General features: G+C 35.4%; 2 protein-coding genes across 2 annotated transcripts; both read right to left on the bottom strand.

The window, feature by feature from the left end:
• Positions 1–919: 919 nt before the first annotated feature.
• On the bottom strand, positions 920–3204 carry LOC136766675 (alveolar macrophage chemotactic factor). The gene is made up of 4 exons (XM_066720359.1): positions 2995–3204; positions 2504–2630; positions 2293–2376; positions 920–1591 (listed from the first exon to the last, which is right to left on the bottom strand). Exons 1-4 carry the CDS (start codon positions 3053–3055, stop codon positions 1573–1575), a joined length of 291 nt encoding a protein of 96 aa, XP_066576456.1. The 5' UTR covers positions 3056–3204; the 3' UTR covers positions 920–1572.
• A 7719-nt stretch (positions 3205–10923) lies between these two features.
• On the bottom strand, positions 10924–19678 carry LOC136766341 (uncharacterized). The gene is made up of 8 exons (XM_066719753.1): positions 19561–19678; positions 18833–18968; positions 18154–18237; positions 17599–17602; positions 16158–16254; positions 15752–15887; positions 11981–12076; positions 10924–11570 (listed from the first exon to the last, which is right to left on the bottom strand). The coding sequence occupies exons 1-8, from the start codon at positions 19646–19648 to the stop codon at positions 11558–11560; spliced, it is 654 nt and encodes a 217-aa protein (XP_066575850.1). The 5' UTR covers positions 19649–19678; the 3' UTR covers positions 10924–11557.
• Between the last annotated feature and the right edge of the window lie 1863 nt (positions 19679–21541).

Genomic DNA, 21541 nt, shown 5'->3' with positions numbered 1-21541 from the left:
TGGTTCAGGACTGGACAAATGTGATGTTAACAAAAGCAAAGTACAAAATACAGGTACATAATAAATATAAAATGTGTCACTGAACATGCAGAGGCAAGTTTCATTGCCCTGGAAATGTTAAAAAGAGCACGTGGAGTAATACCTTGGGTTAAATGGGCTGAATCTCTTAAGGTGTTAAATCAAGACTACAGGGGAATTTGATTCAGGGTCTCCACAACTTTGAATGGAAAGGAGACAGTCAACAAGAACTACATCCATGAAAAAAGGGATCATTTTTTTGTGTCCTCAAAATATTTGTATTGTGTTTTGCACATCAGGGCCACCATAAATCATACCTCACAAGCAGAAATCATTAAGGTTTATTTAAATATACTTAAAGCCACCTAACTTTTCGGTTTATTTCATCTCTGGTTTGTGATGACTGCTATAAACACAGGTTTGTTTCCCTGGAATTGATTACATTAAAACTCCTAATACAAGGAATTGGTGTTTTTAGATAATTTTGTTCTGTAGTCATTAAAGCCTGCACTGAAGTGAAGTATCAATATTAACATACATGATAGAAAATTCCAAATGTGTTATTTGATGCCACTTTTATGATTGTATCTTTGCAATGTGATGCTTAAAGTATTATTTTGGAATTTCAAATATATATATATATATATATATAATTTGATCTTTAATTTGTCATTTATTCTATTTAAACTATTATATTACCAAAGCCATTCACTTGAGGTCATGTGTCTATGCACTCTGATAGATCCTGTAGGAATCGGTCTAACAAAATGTCAATGGTGACATGGGCTTATTCACTTAATTCAATCTAGATCAAGACTAGTCTTGTTTCTAAATGAAATTCTAAACTGCAGGAATTGTCATATGTATTCTACACACACACACGGACATACTGAAGAACACCTTATTTATATTGCAAAAAACTGCTATAGTTTATTTTCTCGGGTATATAGCTTAACAAACAAACATGTTACATACAAATATAGAAACTGTCAACTACATTATTTGTTCACATTCCGATATGATTATGATTTTATAATTCCCTTTTCTTCCTACAATGCTTTTTGATCTTGTTATTTACATACATTCCAAGTTTTTTTTTTTTTACCTGACTCAGCAGGCTTTCATTATAAACATAAGACATTAATCGCTGTCACTTAGGTGTTACAACTGACTGATTGTGAACAGTAGAATATATTTTAACATTATACATACATAAATAATAAATACTACAAGCATACATCCTTAACCATAAGACACAGAAAATGTACCATTATCAGCCTCTGGCAGCATCAGAATTGCCCACTGAAAAACTAATTTCCAGTCATTTGCATAATTCATCACATTCAGTGTTAGCTGCATTTGTACTTTAAATAACAGCAGATAGTGCCATTTAAATCTTGAACTACAACAGCAATTAACGTTTCATTCCCTTTGTGTGGCTCCACTGGCTGACGCGTCTCAGGAGTGCTTCTGTCAGTGCCAAATCCAGACACTGTACCCTTCAAACTGTTTTTTCCTCAGGCATTTTCATTGCCTCCAAAATACTAATACTGATCAGTTCCTCTGTCTTCCACTAAAAAAACAACAACAAAACAATGTTAGAACCACATCACAAGGTAACTTAGTCTTTATAATATTTTAAAAGGTTGTGCATATAGTATGTTATATGATTCTCTATTGCTGGACACTTGAGCAAAGTACTTTAACCAGATTGCTCCAATAAATCCAACTGTATTATATTTCTACTAAAATCTTTAGTAAGTTTGAAGTGCAAAGCACATGTATGATTTACAGAAAGACGTTTGTGTATTTATGAAAGGAGTCTGCACCTATCACTGTATTTGAGCTGGGTATAATTATCTGTTAATTGTGTCTCCTTTTGGGAACAGTGTCTTGACCACCAGCTCTTTTGTTAATCATTTGACACTTCATTGCCCTTTATAATTGTTTTAAATGACCCTCAAGAGGCACAGTTTACCAGTTTTCATTTTAACTGAGGAGGTCTCCTTTCTAGAAACACTACACTTTAGCTCAGAATAAGTTGTGCACTGGCCCAGCATGATCAGTATGAACGGCATTCCATATATATACACTGCTCAAAGAAATTAAGGGAAAACTCCAATTTCAGAAATCAATTTTTGAGCAGTATATGAACACGAAACCTTCTCATTGTATCATATGCAACTTTCAGGACCTCCTTTTCTGCTTTGTGGGACAACCGAAATGCTTTAAGGTTTATAATTGACTTTCAGTTTAAGTAAGAAATAATAGTACCTGTGCATGAGCTTCTTAATCATGAAGTTAACCCACTTGGCATTGGGATTTAGACAAACCTTCTCTCCACTATGAAGCTCTGCACTGAAATAAAAACAATATCAAATAACTAAAACACGTAATGTATTGCACTATACAATATAATATAGTATTGTTATAACTTTAGTACTTAAAAATAATGTGATAACAAAACACTGGTGCAAATACTTACATGACTTCCACAGTGCTGCAGTGGGGTCCTTCGGCGTTAATCTCCACATTGGCTATTTTCTTCGGTGGGATGAAGTCCGACCTGGTTTTTGGGCATTTGCATCGCATCTGAACATCGATCGGCACACCTGGGATCAATACGAGCCAGTGAAGACACTTTATTTCTTGCTAAGCATACAAATGCATATATCACTCCTTCGCTGTGCTTTCTGCAGTAATAGTCTACATGCATGCCAAACATTACCGAATGATGCACAGATTTAATTTTGGCAGCCTTCACTTTATTTTTGCATGCATTTGTTTTTATGTATTGTGCACAACAAATCTCCACATGCAATATTGTTCAATGCAATATTGGAGTAAATATTTGCTCAGTGACTTGACATTAATTTGTAGCCTGTAACCTGTTCCGCAACTTAATGCCACAATACTTGTAATTTTAAAAGGCAATATATATGATGCTATATTAAAAAAATATCAGAGAATACTTACCATCAAGAAAACCGTGGATACATACAAGTAAAAGTAACACGAGTGAAAGCTTTCCGGTCATGTTGCTTTGAGGTCTTTTTCCTTAGTTTCTTCTGGGTGGGTATTGTTGTGGTAAGTCGGATCTGAAGTGCGTCTCTTTTAAACTGTGCATGTTGCTTCACTCAGGAAATAGGGAATTTCCAGGAATGAGAGAGTCTGCTGGCAGGCAAACAGATCTGACAGATCCATGCCTATACTCAGCTGCATGTGAGAATGAGGATTAAACTAAACCATAATGTAATTAAACAGATAAGGCGTTTTTCCCGGACAAATTACTTTCTTGAGAGGTGAAAAAAAACAACAACTCAGATTCACTCCATCCCCATCAGTAAACTCTATAGACACAATATATTGACTGCACGACACTGAATCTGATAGTTTTTCATAGTTCATTTTACGATTTATGAATAATTGAATGCCTTGGTGATAATGTGATGTTTTTTTTTAGGTTTGGGTTTACCACTTGCAACCAGCTATCCCAGCGAGGAGCAGGCGGGTTGTGAGGCAGTATCTATCAGGTGTACAGGATTCAATACGCAACCATTCATTATTTTAGTTTATTAATTGTTTATGGTTCATTTTTGTTGTCTGTTTATCAATCTGTAAAGCGCTCTGTGGCTACACCGCGAAGGACGATATAAAAATTACAAATTGATTAATTGATTGAATGTAATTTTAATGGAATAGTTCTACAATATATCAAATGACAGGCAAGGACAATACTCGTGTTAATATGGGCTATGCAAATGCAGATGTTTAACGCCCCCAATGGGGCAATTCATTTTGATGAGCTTGCAGATCTCGTTCTTTATTCCAGCTGCAGCGAATAAATTGTACAGAAGGGACAAACGCATTTCCAAATCATTTATTCACATTTAAAGTTAAACATGGACTATTATATGGACTAGATAAATAATACAATAATAATAATAATAATAATAATAATAATAATAATAATAATAATAAATACTAAGTCGTGTTTAAAATTATCATAGTTGGGCGCCAGCTGTTAATGAAATGGGGTTTAAAATGTATATAAACGATTTAACACAAATCCACCGTAAGGCGAACATGTAAAACAATCCAAAGTGACAAAGTCCAGAACTGTCAATAAAAAAGAAAAACCCCAAACCAATGAACGAACTCCACTTCCTTCATTTTTGTAAACCCCTGCATACAACGGAGATAAAAAAAAATCTTAAACAATATAAATAAGTATAAGATAAGCCAAGTAGAGCGGAAGTCAATATTAAACAACTTATCCAAAAATTAAAACATTAAATAAAAAACAGCCTTCTGAAAAAAAGGCGAATTGCAAAGAAAAAAGATGCATAGCCTCGCTCTTCTCTCTTGTGGCACTGGTAGCAATCACACCGTCTTCAGCTGCATAGTCTCTTCCATTCACATACACCCTCTATATACTTGAAAGGATAAAGAAAAACCATTAAACCAGACCAGACTGATAATCTTCAATTGGTAATCCACTTTGTCTCCTCCAGCTCTGCTTGCTCTTGTAAATATAGTCCTCAACCCCACTCTCACCCTTGTCCCTCTACTAATCTCAGGCCCAGGTTATATATCCCTGTGGAGTAGAAGACCTGCAGATCATTCAGCATCAATCACTAAGCAAATATAGACCAGGTCAACATTGGACTTGTTTTTCAATTCAGTTTTTACTATAACAAATAAACACTCGTGCCTGCAGCACTAATGTTTCTTTGAGAAAAGCTGAGACTGCATCCTAATGAATAACTACAATACAATGTACAATTGTTCTGTGGAATATGAATTTGTCAGTATATTAATTTAAATGTCAGTGGGGCATATATAATAAGCTTGGAAGCTATTAGATAAATACCTTTCACTGCAAATTCTATAATCTTTTCTCACCTATTTTTTCACCTCCTACAGGAGCACAAATTCCATTGTTCCTACTTAGGTCCCTTATTACATGGATGGATATCTTATTCTTATATGGAGTTCTTATTGCATAAGAAACAAGTCTAACAGGCAGCTGCTTATTGGAATAGCTAAAGCTTAGGTCACATTTTAAAAGCAGACTTAGGTGTAAAGGTCAGAAAGGATTTGTTAAGTGTTGCATTATATAAGGGTTGAAAACAGATGCAGTGAAGAGCCGGTAAAGCAGACACTTCTATGCATGCCTATGCAAAATGTACAAATTTTCATTTCTTTATTCTGATTCCTGTTTATAACAGTATATATTGTAACCCTACATCTTGACAGCACTTAGCTTTCACCATCCAGGATGTAGGGAGTCTCTTACTTACTTACTTGGAATTTGTAAAATGTATTATCTTGAATTGCTATGTTTTATCTAGTTGAATTTGTAATGATTGATGCCTTGTACTTCTGTATTTTTGCACTTTGTTTAAACTTATGTTGTAAGTCGCCCTGGATAAGGGCGTCTGACAAGAAATAAAAATAATAATAAAATAATAATAATAATATATTTGCACACACAGAATTAATAAATGAGAAGACCATGGCAGATTTTTAGCTTTTTAATATGTACTTCTTGTGCTACTAACAACTCATTTACATGGGAACAGATTGACCTCTGCTCTGTGTTCCCAAATGCTTGCTGAACCTTCATGCAGTGCACATTAATGAAAACTGGGAGGTTATTTTCAAGTGGCTATGTCTATGGTCAAATTATGTTCTTTAGAAAACAAATTAATGAATTGCTTTAATTCACAAAATTAAAATCAGATGTTTTATTTGTGTAAAATGAGAATGCCAACTCCTCAGTTTAAAATATAATATTATTAATAGGAATATTACTACTAATAATATCTGGATTCATCACCCTAGACCAGGGGTTCCCAAAGTGCAGCCCGGGGGCCAAATGTGGCCCTCGAGGATGTTTGGTACGGCCCCCCAAAGCCAACCTTCAACCACCCCTTTTCTGAAGCTTTTCTATATTTTTACACTTTATGACAATTTTCTGTAACAAATTGCACATGTAATTTGGGGGGAAATAATAAAACAATTAAAGTTAATAAATGTTCCTAACAGAAATGTATAAGAAATAAAATTGGTGGGTCATTTTCTACTGCGGCCCCCCATCCCATGTAACCTCTGGAATTTGGCCCTCCATCACCAGACATTGGGAACCCCTGCCCTAGACACTAAAAATATGAAGCTCTGTTCAATGCTCCACTCATCACTTCTTAGTGACACGTTCCTTACTGGTATAGATTATGATAATCTACATTGTTAAATTGGGATTGTTGGTGGACAGCAATTTTCAAGTCTTGCCAGAGATTTTCAATCAGATTCAAGTCCTGGCTTTGATAGATCCACTCTAGGACATTCACTTTCTTATATGTAAGCCAGTGTCGCTTTGACTCTGTGCTTGGTATGATTTTCTGGCTGAAATGTAAATCTCCATTTTAGTCTTAGGTCTTTTGCAGGTTTTCCTCAAGGATTTGCCTGTATTTTACTCTGTAAAGCTCTACCTTGAGAAGCTTCCCAGCTTCCCTATGGTGTAAAGCATAACATAACATGATTCTGCCACCATCATGTCTCACAGTAGGGATGGTGTTACCTGGGTGATGTGCTGTGTTTGGTTTGCGCCAGACATAATGCTTTCCTTTTAAGTTAAACAGTTCAATTTTTGTCTAATTTGACCACAAAATGTTTTGCAAATCATTTAGCAAATTCCAGTGGGATTTTACATTGGCTTTTTTCAGAAATTGCTTCCTTCATGTCAGTCTTCCATACAGTCCAGATTTGGCGGGTACCCGAGCTACTGTTGACACATGGACAGTTTCTCGCATCTCAGACCATGGAATGCTGTAGGTCTTTCAGAGTTGTCTGTGTCCTTTTCGTGGCTTCTCTGACCTGGCTGCTCAGTTTGGGAGGACAGCCTGCTCTAAGCAGATTCTGGATGATAACTTCCACTTCTTAATAATTGACTTGACTGTGCTCCAAGTGATAGTCAGTGTCTTGGAAATCTTGTTATACCCTTCCCCTGATCTGTGCCTTTCCACAACTTTATTCCAGAGTTGTTTTGATCTTGGTCTTCATGGTAACATCTTTACTTTGGATGCACAACCCAACTGTTGGACCTTCCAGAGACAGGTGTTAGAGTCCATTCAATGTATTGTGTGAATTCTGAAGGCAACAAGCTAATTTAGGAGTGTCATAGCAGAGGGGGTGAATGCTTATGTAATTGATTTGTTTTTTCACCCCCCATTTTTTTTTCTTAAAGAAACTAATAATTCAAATATGTCCCAGAAAGAGATAAGTACAAACAAAATATTGCTTTATAAACAAATCAAAATTATTATTTTATGTATATCCTTTATATTGTCAATGTTGTTAAAAGTAAAATTTCCCACTGCAAATGCATATCAGATTATATATTGTATTTTTTAATAAATATTGTATCTTGTGGTATTATAATGTATGTCATGTTTTTTTTTAATGTATTGTTATGGAAATGTGGTGCCTGTTATAGTGTGGAACCTAGTAGCAGCCCTTTCTGGTTATTAGCCGATAGGATGTTATGTATTAATATGGGATGTCCTATATAGCGCTTGTGTTCCCTTTAGTTAGTGAGTTGATTGCTCGCAGATTGCCGGATCGGGCGTCTCTATACACGGTCTGGCCTGCAGCAAGAGTCATCCATCTGTAAATAGCAAATTGGTCACTATGAAATAACAGGGCCAAAATCATTTTAAATGTTCATAATTATTACCAACAGATGTATGGGCGCGTTCACTGCGCACGTGTAGTTTCGCTAGGCAGCTCATTCTGACAAAGTAGCTCAGTCTGTCAGAACACCGGCCTAATAAGTGTGAATGGGGTCTAGGGGGGGCTGGGGGTTCACGGTGCCATAGCTTGTATTCACCTAGAAACATCAGGGGTGGAAACAGCTGATTTCCAATGAAGAGGCATATTTCTCGCATGTGCACGAATAGAAAATTGTGCATCACCCGTTACAGTAAGAGCTCCACCGAAATAGATCTGTGATTGACAAGCATCAGAAACCGCGTCTAGTTTGCGTGAGTAATCTCGGTTGATATGGGATTTTTCGCTGGCTATATATGTGGTTGTGAAGCAAATATATGTTTCAGAGCATCCACGTCTGCCTGATTTCATGGAGATTTTGAGCTAAGTTTTTCGACTTTAAAATCTTGTGGGGGAGGACCCCCAGACCCCCCGTCCTGAATTACTCAGTCCTCTTTGCCCTCATTTTGAAAACATTAATTTTGAACAGTGTACAGTGATAAAGGGAAGTGGTAAAGACTTGAATCTAATAAGACAAGAAATGCTTGAAAGTTTCTATTATGTTCATCTATATGCCTACAATAGTCTTTAGTAAATTGGTCTGAAAGCGCTTTAATACTTATATTTACATCTATTTAAATATTTTTGTATTTGTCAAATGCACTAAATATAAGCAATGGGGCATATTAGTAATTCACAGAATTGTGTGTGTTTGGAAAGGGGTATTTGGAGGTCTGATTTCACCCCAACCCCCTTGACCTTGACTATACCTTGATCAAGAAATTTGGACCCTGGCAAAAAATAATTGACTACCCCTGATGTATGTTCACAGAAATGTAGTACAGCAGGGGATTTGATATAAAATAACTGTGAAAAATTCTGACTGTTAGCCCATGTATTAATCACATTCTACAATCTTTTCCAGTTAGGTAATGTAGTGCTGCCTGAAAGAAAAGCTTATTTTACTGGAAAGCCTCTCTAAATGCTTAGTTATTCACAAGATATGCTGTTTCATAACTACAACAGAGACAATACAGCAAATGTTTTGTTAGAGGTAAATAAATACCAAGTAATGAGGATTGAATACCAAGTAATAAGGATTGATTTTCCCAAATATTAGCTGTTTATTTCAGTTCTTTGTATTACTGAAAATAAACATAATAATGATAATGAATATAGTCAACACTGCTAAGAGTATCTTTTCATTGTATACTAGCAATTCCTGGGAAACAATGCCAATTATAACAATAACAATGATTAAACCTTCCTAAGAAGCCAGCACACCCAACTCAAAATATACTCAGCAAAAATATACTGCTTTTATTTTCAGCAAACTTAACATGTGTAAATATTTGAATGAACATAAAAAGATTCAACAACTAAGACATAAACTGAACAAGTTTCACAGACATGTTTCTAACAGAAATGGAATAATGTGCCCCTGAACAAAGGGGGGGTCAAAATCAAAAGTAACAGTCAGTATCTGCTGTGGCCACCAGCTGCATTAAGTACTGCAGTGCATCTCCTCCTCATGCACTGCACCAGATTTGCCAGTTCTTGCTGTGTTACCCCACTCTTCCACCAAGGCAAAGTTCCCGGACATTTCTGGGGGGAATGGCCATAGCCCTCACCCTCCGATCTAACAGGTCACAGACGTGCTCAATGGGATTGAGATCCGGGCTCTTCACTGGCCATGGCAGAACACTGACATTCCTGTCTTGCAGGAAATTATGTCCAGCGAAGGTGGGTTTGTGCTCATAGGCGACGGTGTTGCCAGTGATGTCTGGTAAGGACCTGCATTACAACAGGCCTACAAGCCCTCTGTCCAGCCTCTCTCAGCCTATTGTAGACAGTCTGAGCACAGATGGAAGGATTGTGCGTTCCTGGTGTAACTCGGGCAGTTGTTGTTGCCAACCTGTACCTGTCCCACAGGTGTGATATTCGGATGAACCGATCCTGTGCAGGTGTTGTTACACATGGTCTGCCACTGCGAGGATGATCAGCTGTCCTTCCTGTCTCCCTGTAGCGCTGTCTTAGGCGTCTCACAGTACGGACATTGCAAGTTATTGCCCTGGCCACATCTGCAGTCCTCATGCCTCCTTGCAGCATGCCTAAGGCACATTCACGCAGAAGAGCAGGGACACTGGGGATCTTTCTTTGGTGTTTTTCAGAGTCAGTAGAAAGGTCTCTTTAGTGTCCTACGTTTTTATAACTGTGACCTTAATTGCCTACCGTCTGTAAGTTGTTAGTGTCTTAACGGCTGTTCCACAGGTGCATGTTCATTAATTGTTTAAGGTTCAATGTTCATGGAAAACATTGTTTAAACCCTTTACAATAAAGATCTGTAAAGTTATTTTGATTTTTACAAAATTATCTTTAAAATACAGTGTCCTGAAAAGTATATATGAAGCTATTCCCAATGTTCCACTCATCTAATCTTAATTTAGACCTTAAACTAATTAAACTAAACCATAGCTACAGTTTGCATTACATATTGTGTTGGACTAGAATGTGGGTATAATTAATTATTTTTGTCTTCCAACGTTGAGTGTCAATTGAATAATCTTAAAAAGGATTATTTACAGACTTGGCATTGTGTAAACCTTGTTTTGGTTCAGCATGAGGCTCTAGCATCACAATATTGTTGTTGGAAGATAATTTGCAACACTATAACGAAACCATGAAAACCTCTGTGCAAGCTTCCATGGCTGAAGCCAGAAATATCTGGATTAGCTGAGAATTACACCCTTGATTTAAAAAAGAGACTTAAACTTCACTATCTTCCAACTGGTGCTCAGGCAGTTTACAGTACAGAGAGCTGACTGGAAAGAACACAATTGAGTCATTTATCAGGAAACAAATTGTCAAATGATGATGTGGTAACTATCATATGTACTAAAATGAATGTCTTTTTTATGTTTGTTTAATATTTTGTGGTTAGTAACTCCAGTGTTCTTTATTGTCTAGCCAATATTTTCTAGGAAACCAGTCATACTTACTGCATATCTGTTCCAACTTTATGGTACTTACAGCACATGAATTGGAGTTTAAGCAGACAGCTTTGCACACATTTCCCATCATTCTAACATTCTTACATATAAGGAAATACTAACTCTCATCAGCTACTCATTGATGTATCAGCAAGTGAAATGTTTTATTTGAAATTGTAAATCACACATAAAAAACATAGAAATAAGAAATAACTTGTAAATGCAAAATGTTAAAATTCAAAATTTAAAACTGACATTTATTGTGTTTATTAAAGCTTTTTAAGAAAATATACATAGAATTTATATAGCATTCCTACTCACATTTCGTTATTGACAGTGGTTATGTTAAAACCATTGCAATCTTTCATCCAAGATTGTAGTGGTGAAGGGCTTTTATTTTCACACATCTTAATAATATTTATGTATTTATTTATTAATACAAATATATACATATATTTACACTGGCACATAAAATATAGGTGTTTAGCTGTTCATCATACAAATAATATATGCATATAAATATAGTACAATTATAATAACATTTTCAAAATATAGCATATTGGTGTTGCATATAATTATCACAGATAAAGGTTTTCCTGATGAGTTTCATTGCTTTTTTTCAATCAAACAAAGCAAAGAAACAAAATATCTACAATTCATCTTTAGTTGTATTAATCTGTGCAAGAGTTAAACAGTAAGTAATGTGTTGTTCAGTTTTGTTAATGTTGGTGGTGTTTTAGAAGAAACATCCAAAATACATCTCATCTCAATACATTGGGTCATCTCAAGGATCTAGGATGTAAAAGCAAAAATAAACCATTATTTAATTTGACTACTACTGCTAATAATACTACTATAGATACCTGTTATGAATGCTTCAGTTTCGTTCTGAGCAGTATACGCATGGCAATATCATCATCTGGGAAAACAATCTTCCTTTTTCTGTTTCTTTTTGTTCCTCAGTGGCCTTTTTAACACATTAAGATGAATGTGTGATACACTTTGGTATGATAACATAGTCACCACATTGTCAGATAAATTATAATTATATGAGAGTGCCTCCACCCTTATCAGCCTTCTCCCTCTCTGCAGCACTAGTAACACTGCAATATACACATTTTCTTTGATATGGCCAGCATTATATACAATGTACTGTACTAATTACTGTTAAACAAAGCCTAGGGTAAAGTGGACATATTTACCTTTGATGTTTTTTACCCAAGATGAGCATAACGATCCTCTTCACCCAGGGAGCATGATGATTCAGGCAAATGTTCTCTCCAGACTCAAGACCAGCACTGAAAAACAAATCATTATACTCCTAATAACAGCAAGGCAAAACCTTATTGGAACCTCATAATAACTGTTTTCTGAATACTGGTTGTGAATAAACAAACACTAGCTGTTGTATTAAATCATACTTGTGTCAGGAATAGACTCCCCAGTTTGTCGAGTACACTGTAAACCCAAGTGTTAAACACATAGTTAACACATCTGTAAACATTTTTTAACACGTCAAGGCGTTTATTTTCTTGAACGTGTTTAGAAAATAAACATGCTCATGTGTTTAGGAAATAAACAACTTGATATGTTTATATATTGTAACACTTTTTAAATGCATTGACACATTTATTTAAACCTGATAGAGATACCAATCTAATTGAAATATACACAATTAAACATTTATCATGATTATTAAAATATAATTAAGCCACATTAATTAATAAAATATGAAATGTTTGTTATAAAACAATGAAATACAAATTTGTATTGGCATATATACAGTAAGCCAGCTGCATAACACACCTGCATGTTCAAAAGGGTTTTATTAGATATGGAAAAAAACTATAGAACAACAATGGTTTGTAATAATACTAATAAGTGACAGTGACAATAATTCCAACAACAATAACAATATGTACAAGGACTCCAGCTATGTAATAACAATACTAATAAATGAAAGTGACAATAATAACAATAACAATATTTTGTCTCCAACTATTTGTGATTTGATTAATACATTTGATTATAAAATGTAAAGCAGGAAATTGGGACCTTATATTCTCTTATATTTCAAACTTGAATGAGGTGATTTAAAAAAAAAAAAACTTGTATTTGTTGGATTTTTATTTTGTATATGGATAATTTAAGATAAAATGTTGTAGAAAGCCCAGCACTTGGGAGTAAATCCTGGTGAACTCCAAATCAAAACTTAATATGCATGCAGGAGCACCATGACAGCATCCAGATTTTGGCCTGGCAGGAAATTATGTTTGTGTCTCCTACCACAGCAGCTTCTTGGAGTTCTTGTCCATCTATAAAAAAAAAAAGTAGGATGATCGTGTACCAGATGGTGTTGTACCTTTTCACATACTGTAAGAATACATTTATACCAATTCAACCACACTGATCATATCCTATAAAAGATGCATAAACACAGTTACAGGAACAACACCATAGTCTGGGTCATGGTCAAAAAACTAAAATATCAAAGTAGAAATTTCACAGTGAACATGTAGAATATTGGTCCTAAGCACTCAGCTTAAGCACTAAATATTTAACTCAAACTTTTATTACTTTGAAAGGGCACGACTGTGTCTTTTCGGTGGATAATATTAGAGTATATTAGAGTAGTAATATTCTTTATTTAGGGACTAAATTAGTAATTTCAGTCAAGAATCAGATGCTTTATGTATATTGACAACAAACAGCAACAATTTAACATTTGGCTTACTTTATTTATTTATTTATTTATTTATTAGCAGACGCCCCTTATCCAGAGCGACTTACAAAATATAAGCGCAATACAAAGTGCAAAAAATAAAGTCCAGTTCAAGGCACAAAACATTTCAAATTCCAATTGACCTAATCCAATTTACAATTCTGTAAATAATGCATATTACTGCTTTCCAGTGCTTTCGTGAAAGTCTTTTTGAATTAATTCTCTATTGTCTTTTTATTGTAACATAAATGAAGATGTTACCCACCTCTCAGTCAGAAGTGTCTTCAAGATCCTGCCTCCAGCTGTGCAGCTTGTTGCCAGGCGATTGAACATGTGACCCTCTTTGGACATCGGCATGAGGGAGAATATCCCTCTTTCACTGCATAATTAGCCCCATTTCATTCAAATAGACACTAGTCTAATACTACTACTATTAATGTCTTTGAATTGTTAATATAACATGAATACATATATACATATAAATACACACCGATCAGCCATAACATTATGACCACCTGCCTAATATTGTGTAGGTCCCCATTTTGCCACCAAAACAGCCCTGACCCGTCGAGGCATGGACTCCACTAGACCTCTGAAGGTGTGCTGTGGTATCTGGCACCAAGACGTTAGCAGCAGATCCTTTAAGTCCTGTAAATTGCGAGGTGGGGCCTCCATGGATCGGACTTGTTTGTCCAGCACTTCCCACAGATGCTCGATTGGATTGAGATCTGGGGAATTTGGAGGCCAAGTCAACACCTTAAACTCGTGATTCATCAGACCAGGCCACCTTCTTCCATTGCTCCGTGGTCCAGTTCTGATGCTCACGTGCCCATTGTAGGTGCTTTCGGCAGTGGACAGGGGTCAGCATGGACACCCTGACTGGTCTATGGCTACGCAGCCCCATACGCAACAAACAGCGATGCACTGTGTGTTCTGACACCTTTCTATCAGAACCAGCATTCACTTTTTCAGCAATTTGAGCTACAGTAGCTTGTCTGTTGGATCGGACCACACGGGCCAGCCTTCGCTCCCCACATGCATCAATGAGCCTTGGCCACCCATGACCCTGTCGCTGGTTCACCGCTTTTCCTTCCTTGGACACTTTTGATAGGTACTGAACACTGCAGACCGTGAACACCCCACAAGAGCTGCAATTTTGGAGATGCTCTGACCCAGTCGTCTAGCCATCACAATTTGGCCCTTGTCAAAGTCGCTCAGATCCTTACACTTGCCCATTTTTCCTGCTTCTAACACATCAACTTTGAGGACAAAATGTTCACTTGCTGCTTATATATTCCACCCACTGACAGGTGCCATGATAACAAGATTATCAGTGTTATTCACTTCACCTGCCAGTGGTCATAATGTTATGGCTGATCAGTGTATATACATATAAATAGTTATCGATTTTAATAACTTCTTAAAAAATAATTTGAAATTCACTTTTAAGTAAAACAATTATGTTGCACTTGTCTAAATGCGATAACACACTCTTAGAACTAATGTTTTAAATTTAACAGAGTCTGTGTTTGTTCTTGGACAACAGAATTTTGTGTAAAAATACACCAAAGCACAACACACAGTGTCTTTTTAACACGTGTGTTGTAATTTTGTAAATATAAAAGTTGTGTTTTTTATTAGTTATTGTTTGTAGTTACACAACTTTGTGTTAAAATAGATTAATAGATCTATAGATTAAACACAGCACATTTAATCTTGAATAATAATTCAAAAAGTCTAAACACTAGTGTTTATCCATATAGAAATAAACACTGCTGTTTAGGAATTGAACGCTTCTTTGAATTGATAAACGCCACACGTTCACACGTCTCACGTTCTTGGGTTTTACAATGTAGGCGTAGGCACGAGGATTTTATTTGCTTGTTTTGGTGCTCACCCACCCAAGGAATGCTCTGAAAAATGTATATTGTGTTTCTCTTAATATTTACATGTCTATTTATGTATAATCTGACTTGTGTTTTGCTCTCTTTTATATTGGCACAGTGAATTTCTTTACTGGTTGAATAATTCGTATACATTTTAGTCGCTGTTGAAGATAAAAATAAACAAATAATGGTATTGCTTTCCATTATTCCTTTCTCTCGCAAAAAAGAAGCTGAGAGATACATTTTTGTCTGAGGACTCACTAAAATTGCCCAGCCTGGGGTAGCCCTATATAGTATATATATATATATTCCTTTGCTGCATGATATGTTCCATATAAATGAATAAAGCAGTTTGTAATACTTACATGACCTCAATGGTCCTGCAGTGAGCTCCACCATGAATGACCTGGATTTGTTTTATCTTTTTTGCCGGGATGCGCCTGGATTCATATTTTACGCAAGAACAGTGTTTGATGTAACCCACTCCTAGTATTCCCATACCTGAAAACACATTAATTAATGCAGTTAGTAGAGATGAGAAGAGCTGGGTTTGGCAAGCAATTCACCCATGGCTTTTAAATCGTACAATTATTATAAAATTTCCAAAATAGAGAGAGCCCAATGAATATACTAAAAAAATAAAAACATCCTGCTAAATTCACATATCTTGATTAGCAGAGTGTTGATTCAATATAATAATTAGATGTATGCATGTATTCTGTTATTATATCTCTCTTTCTCTGATATAAATAGTTGTAATTAATCTCTTACTTTCTGTCAGAAGGACGGCAAGGCCAAGTACAGCCCAAATTAACAGAAGATTCCTGCCTGGATGCATGTTCCCTTCTTCTCCTCTTCTTGGCTCAGTCTGTTAGGAACCTGATCGTTTTTGCTCCACTTTTATACTGATATTGAGTCCCCTGTCATGTGCAACTCAAAACTACATTGTATAGTTTAAAAAAATCCCTAGGATTAAAAAAAAACATTTTAGGATTCACATGTTTAGGGGAATCTAATCATGCAGTAAACAGTCTGATGATGCTATGAAGTAATGAGCACAATGTTAGTTAGCAGTGAGTCTGCATTTTACCATGTGAGTATGACAGTACCATATACATCTCTGGAGCTGGAGGAAAATATATTTTTCAGGAGACCTTCGAGGACTGGAGAGTATAGTGAAGTAGTACAGCAATCAACACATTTTACTATGGAATTTTCATAAACATTTGAATTCACACTGAATTGATATTTTCATTTGTAAGACACCAAGGAAGTACAAGAGTTTAAATATGTAATGTGTAGCTGTCGTTTGAGGTTCTAAAACCTAAACAGAAAGTGAAAAAAGGAAGTCAAATCTCATGTTCATATTTACAGATATCACATGCCTTGAATGTATGAATGTAATATTTCTGTTCTTTAGATTTGCTAAATGTACTGTTTTTGACCTTGCAACACCTGTGGAAATGTAATTGCATTTGTACCATGTCATTTATAAACAGTCCAATCAGACCAATAGTTCAACTACACATTTATATTCTCTGTGCATTGTTTCAGGGTTTCATAATTTGAAACATGTAACCTACTGATGAATGATACAAACAATGATACACGATACAAACAATCCAAATTATTTACACTTTATGTTATTTAAGTGCCTTGTGGGGCATGAAGTCTTTAGGGATGGTCTGAAGTTCTGGGTACTGTAGCGAGACATTGAAGGATAATACGGTGTAAGATAAGAATGTTTTACTGTTAGTCAGATTATTAGCCAAATATGTTCTGTTTTGTTGGATAAAGGTGTCTGCAGCAATAATAATAATAATAATAATAATAATAATAATAATAATAATAATAATAATAATAATAATAATATACAGTGGCTCTCAAAAATATTCACCCCCCCTGGACTTTTCCACATTTGATTGTGTTACAACATGAAATCAGAATGGATTTAATGAGGAGTTTTTCCACTGATCAAAACATATGTCCATAATGTGAAAAATGTGACAAATATAATCTGCAACTTATGTATTCTTTTGTCCTTATGCACTATATGTCATTTTTATTCTACAATTGACTTTCTATTCTTTACTTATTCCATGCATAAGGGAATGTTTCAGGGTTTCATAATTTGAAATGTATTTTACTGATGAATGACAAGATACAAACAATACAAATTATTTACACCATATTATTTAAGGACACATCTTACCACACTTAATCAGTAGTAACAACAAGGAGTTAATGTAAAGCTAAAATATGTGACTCAATTTTTAAAAGGAAGAAAAAGACAATCTAATCTCAATCTTTCTTTTTTCATATTGTGTTATGTCCTTTGTCATGCCCTTAAGAAGAAAATAAATACATAAGTGCGTTAATGTTTATATTCTCCTCTTAGATAAAGCATCATTACATGTGTTACTAGTTCTTTCATGTGGGTTGAAACCAAAGCACTTGTTGTTTTTTTATTAAAGTCACCACTCACCGCAGCCTATATTCAACACGCTGTGCATGACAGAGCACAAAATGAAAACAAAGTGAGGTCAATTTACAAGCATGATTAATGTATGAAACAAATTGTAGGTGTGTTATTTAAACAGACAGCACAATGCAGAGAAGTATAATGCTATATTTGGAGGAATAAAATACATTAAAGTTGGACATAAACCCTGCATGGAGTCCCTCTTAAATTGTTAAAAAGTTAATCATGAATGGTTTTCCTTTTGGTCTCGTAATTGGAAAATAAAACATCTTCTATGTCTGGGACATTCCAAGGATTTTCTTCATGACTATCTTCACCCATGCAGCAGAAGGGTCCAGACAAATTAGATTACCTGTTTTCAGTAATGCACTGCAGGGGGAAAAGTAGAGAACAAAGCAATACCGTTGACATTAGAATAATTTGCATTCTGTCATTCAGCTGACAAAGCATACGCTACCTAGCTCAACTAATGTGTTTAAAAGAACAAGGATTACAGGAAGTTAGTCTAGGGGTCTTTATAGTAAATCTTCATAGTGGCTTGTTTTTCTGAAACAGTAAGTCAAATATTTATTTTGAATCATGAAAGCTGTGGAGCACACAATTATAAACAGATAAATATTGTAATTGATACAGCTACTACTATTAGTATTAATAAGCCAAAGACAAAATGTGCTACTTTGGCAGTAGCTGAATATATACTGCAGACAGCTTATCTTTTCTAACACAAACACATTAATATGGATCAAGTTGAGAATACCTGCCTTGCATTAACTTAACAGTGGATCCATTGCAAATGTAAAACCAAAATGTATTAACAGAATGTCACACACCAAATGTATATATAAAAAATTGACCAGGACACCCTCTATGCATAACTTTGTTTCATGTATACATGCATTTCATGACAAATATAATTCATATTCATTTCTATTTTTCTTTCTTTTTAGTCATTTATTCTACTCACAGAATTTCTGTATGTTTGCAGTGTGGCCCTTCAGGAATCAGCTGTATGCTCTTCATCTGCTTTGGGTTCACAAATCTTGACTCCTTGTTGATGCATTGACAGCGAAGATTGAGTCCTTCTCTGGAGAAGGTAAAACCTTTAAAATAATTAATAAATATAAATAGACAGATATATAGATAAAGCAATTTGAAAGTCAGCACAATGTAGAAGATCTCCTATTTTTATATTTTTACTGTGGTAAAGAATGCATCAAAGGAGTTGAAGGTATTAGAGTCCATGTGCAATTATTGAATTGCAGCTGATTTCAATTTAATATTTCACTTATCCAGTTTATGGATGATTCCCTGAATTGGGATGTTCACTTTTATTTTTTTATGGATAAGTAAATTCAATGTTTAACTTTAAGAGAATCAATGTTTACCTTTTGTTTCACATTTACAAACAAAAATAAGAATCTAACAATTTTGTAATTAAGAGGCACTACCTGCAGGGCTGGCATCAACTATAAGCAGACTAAGACCACCCCCCACCCCAGTCGAAAGTCAATCAGGGTTCTCTCCTCCGGTCGGCACTGATTAATTGACATGCATGTGCTACCGCAATAGCCACTGCAGTTTTAAGTCTACGATATTCAAACAGTGTATACTGATTTAAACAGTTTAAAATTTATTTTACAAAATACAATTAAACAATATAATTTCGCCTGCAGTCAAACTGAGATTACTTACATTCAGAGACTGCTAAGAAAAGGAGACAAAGAGCAGCAATCCTGTCGGAAAGCTTGGTGTTCATTTTAGTTGACATCAAATATGACATGACTAACCTAGCTGTGCCTTCATGTCTGCAGATGTTCTGCATTTATACTATATGACTTTGCAAGAGATTATTTTCTCATTTTGTAATTGGAGTGCATTTTTTTTAAAACAATGCCTTGTTTCCCAATGGGAAGTGCAAATGACGTATAAATACCTAACCACATGTTGTAAAACAGTACAACACACAATGAATAAACATATGGAATGAGTCCAAGATCTGCCCTTTTTTTCATTTCCCATGGTTGGAATGCTTATCTAATTTTATGTATAGCCAATTTTTACAGTACAGAACATATCTAGCTATGTATCAGTCTGGCTCTGTAATTATAGTTCTATCAAATTCCTTAGTGTAACTGTTATCAACCTCTAGTTATGCTTTCCCTTTGTTGGTGCATAATGCATTGATTTTGCTGTATTGATACTTGGGCATAAAGCATTTTGACCTTGCTATTTGTCTAGTTTGGCATCTAGACAAAATGGGATGCATTCTGGCACCCTTGTTTTTAAATTGAAGGTCTTACCATGAAGAGTATTGCCTAATCGACTGGTTAGTCATTGGATAACTACTAAAGAGACTAATGGGGGAATGCAAACTTTTTAAAATGGAGCAACCTGCTTTCATTGACCCCTGCTGTGACACTGAGATCATTTCTGGTTGCAACACTCCTGTTTTGCTTTTGCTAAGTCCCTACATTTTGAACTCTCCTATTAGAGATGTTAGGGGCAATGATACAATTTTGCAATTTTACAATTATTATGAGTGTGTTTATTGTTATTATTGAGATATATTTTAGTATATAAATTGTTGTTGTTTTCAAAGTGTCATTGGGTCATTTCCAGACAGAGTCACTGCAATAACAGCAGCTGCAGAGATGAACTGTAGGACACACTCACTAACGTCACAGCAGCTGAAGATTTTCACTTGTTGACAGAAACAAAGTTTTTATCAACAACTTCATGTACAAACACACTCGATCAGACATTTTCAGTAAGAATTAATAAACAGTCTTCATAAGTTCCTCACAGCTTTGTTAAAGTTTGCAAGCTTGGGCATGCATATCCCTCCATTGCTTTATGTATTTGATTCGATTTTTAATTTTGTAATCTGTTATCTTAGCCTAGGCCAACACAGTGGTGCAGGTGTTCATTACAGTGCTTACTCTGGGGACCCAGGTTGGATTATATCCTTGTGTGTCTGCCTGTGTGGAATTTGCATGTTCTCCCCGTTCTTTGCTGGGTGCTCCAGTTTCCTCCCACATCCCGAAGACATGCAGCTTTGTTTGATTGGCTACTGTAAAATTGCCCTGTAGTTGTGTGTCTGTGCTACCCTAGGTCTACCTTTTCACAGACTAACATATACAGGTATGTATGCTATACACAGATTTGTTATAGCACAATTAATTTGTTTTAAAATGTAATTTAAACATCTTTCAATTTATTTATGACCTCGTTTAGCATGAATTTCGATTACCACGAAATGTTCTGGAACCTGTCTGTCATACAAAGCGAGGTATACCTGTATATTATTAATGATATGTATTTTTAATGGAATACACTCATTTTCATCCTGTATGAGAGTAGCATCCCGAGTCAACACTTAGACAGGCATGTAATATGGGTAAATCCTGAAGGGGGCAAGAGTAATCTATATAAACACCAGGAGTAAGCACTGGTAATCCTATGAAGGTCACTTGGGCCTGTACTGATTAACGATGAGCAATGACAAGAAGTATCGTTCTTATCTTGATAATGTGATATAGTGCGGCACCAACAATAACCAAGTACACTTCCGTTAGGTGTGCTGATGAGCGGTGATGATCAATTACTTACATTAGCGAGGACTTTGTTTTTATTTTGTTCTTCCCTTGGATTGACTGATTGTTTTTTTACATTT

This window comes from Amia ocellicauda, chromosome 13, assembly GCF_036373705.1.
Source record: "Amia ocellicauda isolate fAmiCal2 chromosome 13, fAmiCal2.hap1, whole genome shotgun sequence".
Taxonomy (NCBI): Eukaryota; Metazoa; Chordata; class Actinopteri; order Amiiformes; family Amiidae; genus Amia; species Amia ocellicauda.
This window is presented reverse-complemented; position numbering and strand designations above follow the sequence as displayed.

What these genes read in the sequence shown, in the direction of transcription:
- LOC136766675 (XM_066720359.1), bottom strand. Translation starts at nt 3,055, where the DNA reads ATGACCGGAAAGCTTTCACTCGTGTTACTTTTACTTGTATGTATCCAC. An exon ending in TATCCACGGTTTTCTTGATG is followed by an intron (nt 2,631 to 2,994) that starts GTAAGTATTCTC and finishes TATTGATCCCAG; the next exon opens with GTGTGCCGATCGATGTTCAG. An exon ending in TGCAGCACTGTGGAAGTCAT is followed by an intron (nt 2,377 to 2,503) that starts GTAAGTATTTGC and finishes TTTTTATTTCAG; the next exon opens with TGCAGAGCTTCATAGTGGAG.
- LOC136766341 (XM_066719753.1), bottom strand. Translation starts at nt 19,648, where the DNA reads ATGTCATATTTGATGTCAACTAAAATGAACACCAAGCTTTCCGACAGG. An exon ending in TTTCTTAGCAGTCTCTGAAT is followed by an intron (nt 18,969 to 19,560) that starts GTAAGTAATCTC and finishes ATTATTTTAAAG; the next exon opens with GTTTTACCTTCTCCAGAGAA. An exon ending in TGCAGGACCATTGAGGTCAT is followed by an intron (nt 12,077 to 15,751) that starts GTAAGTATTACA and finishes TTTGTTTTTCAG; the next exon opens with TGCTGGTCTTGAGTCTGGAG.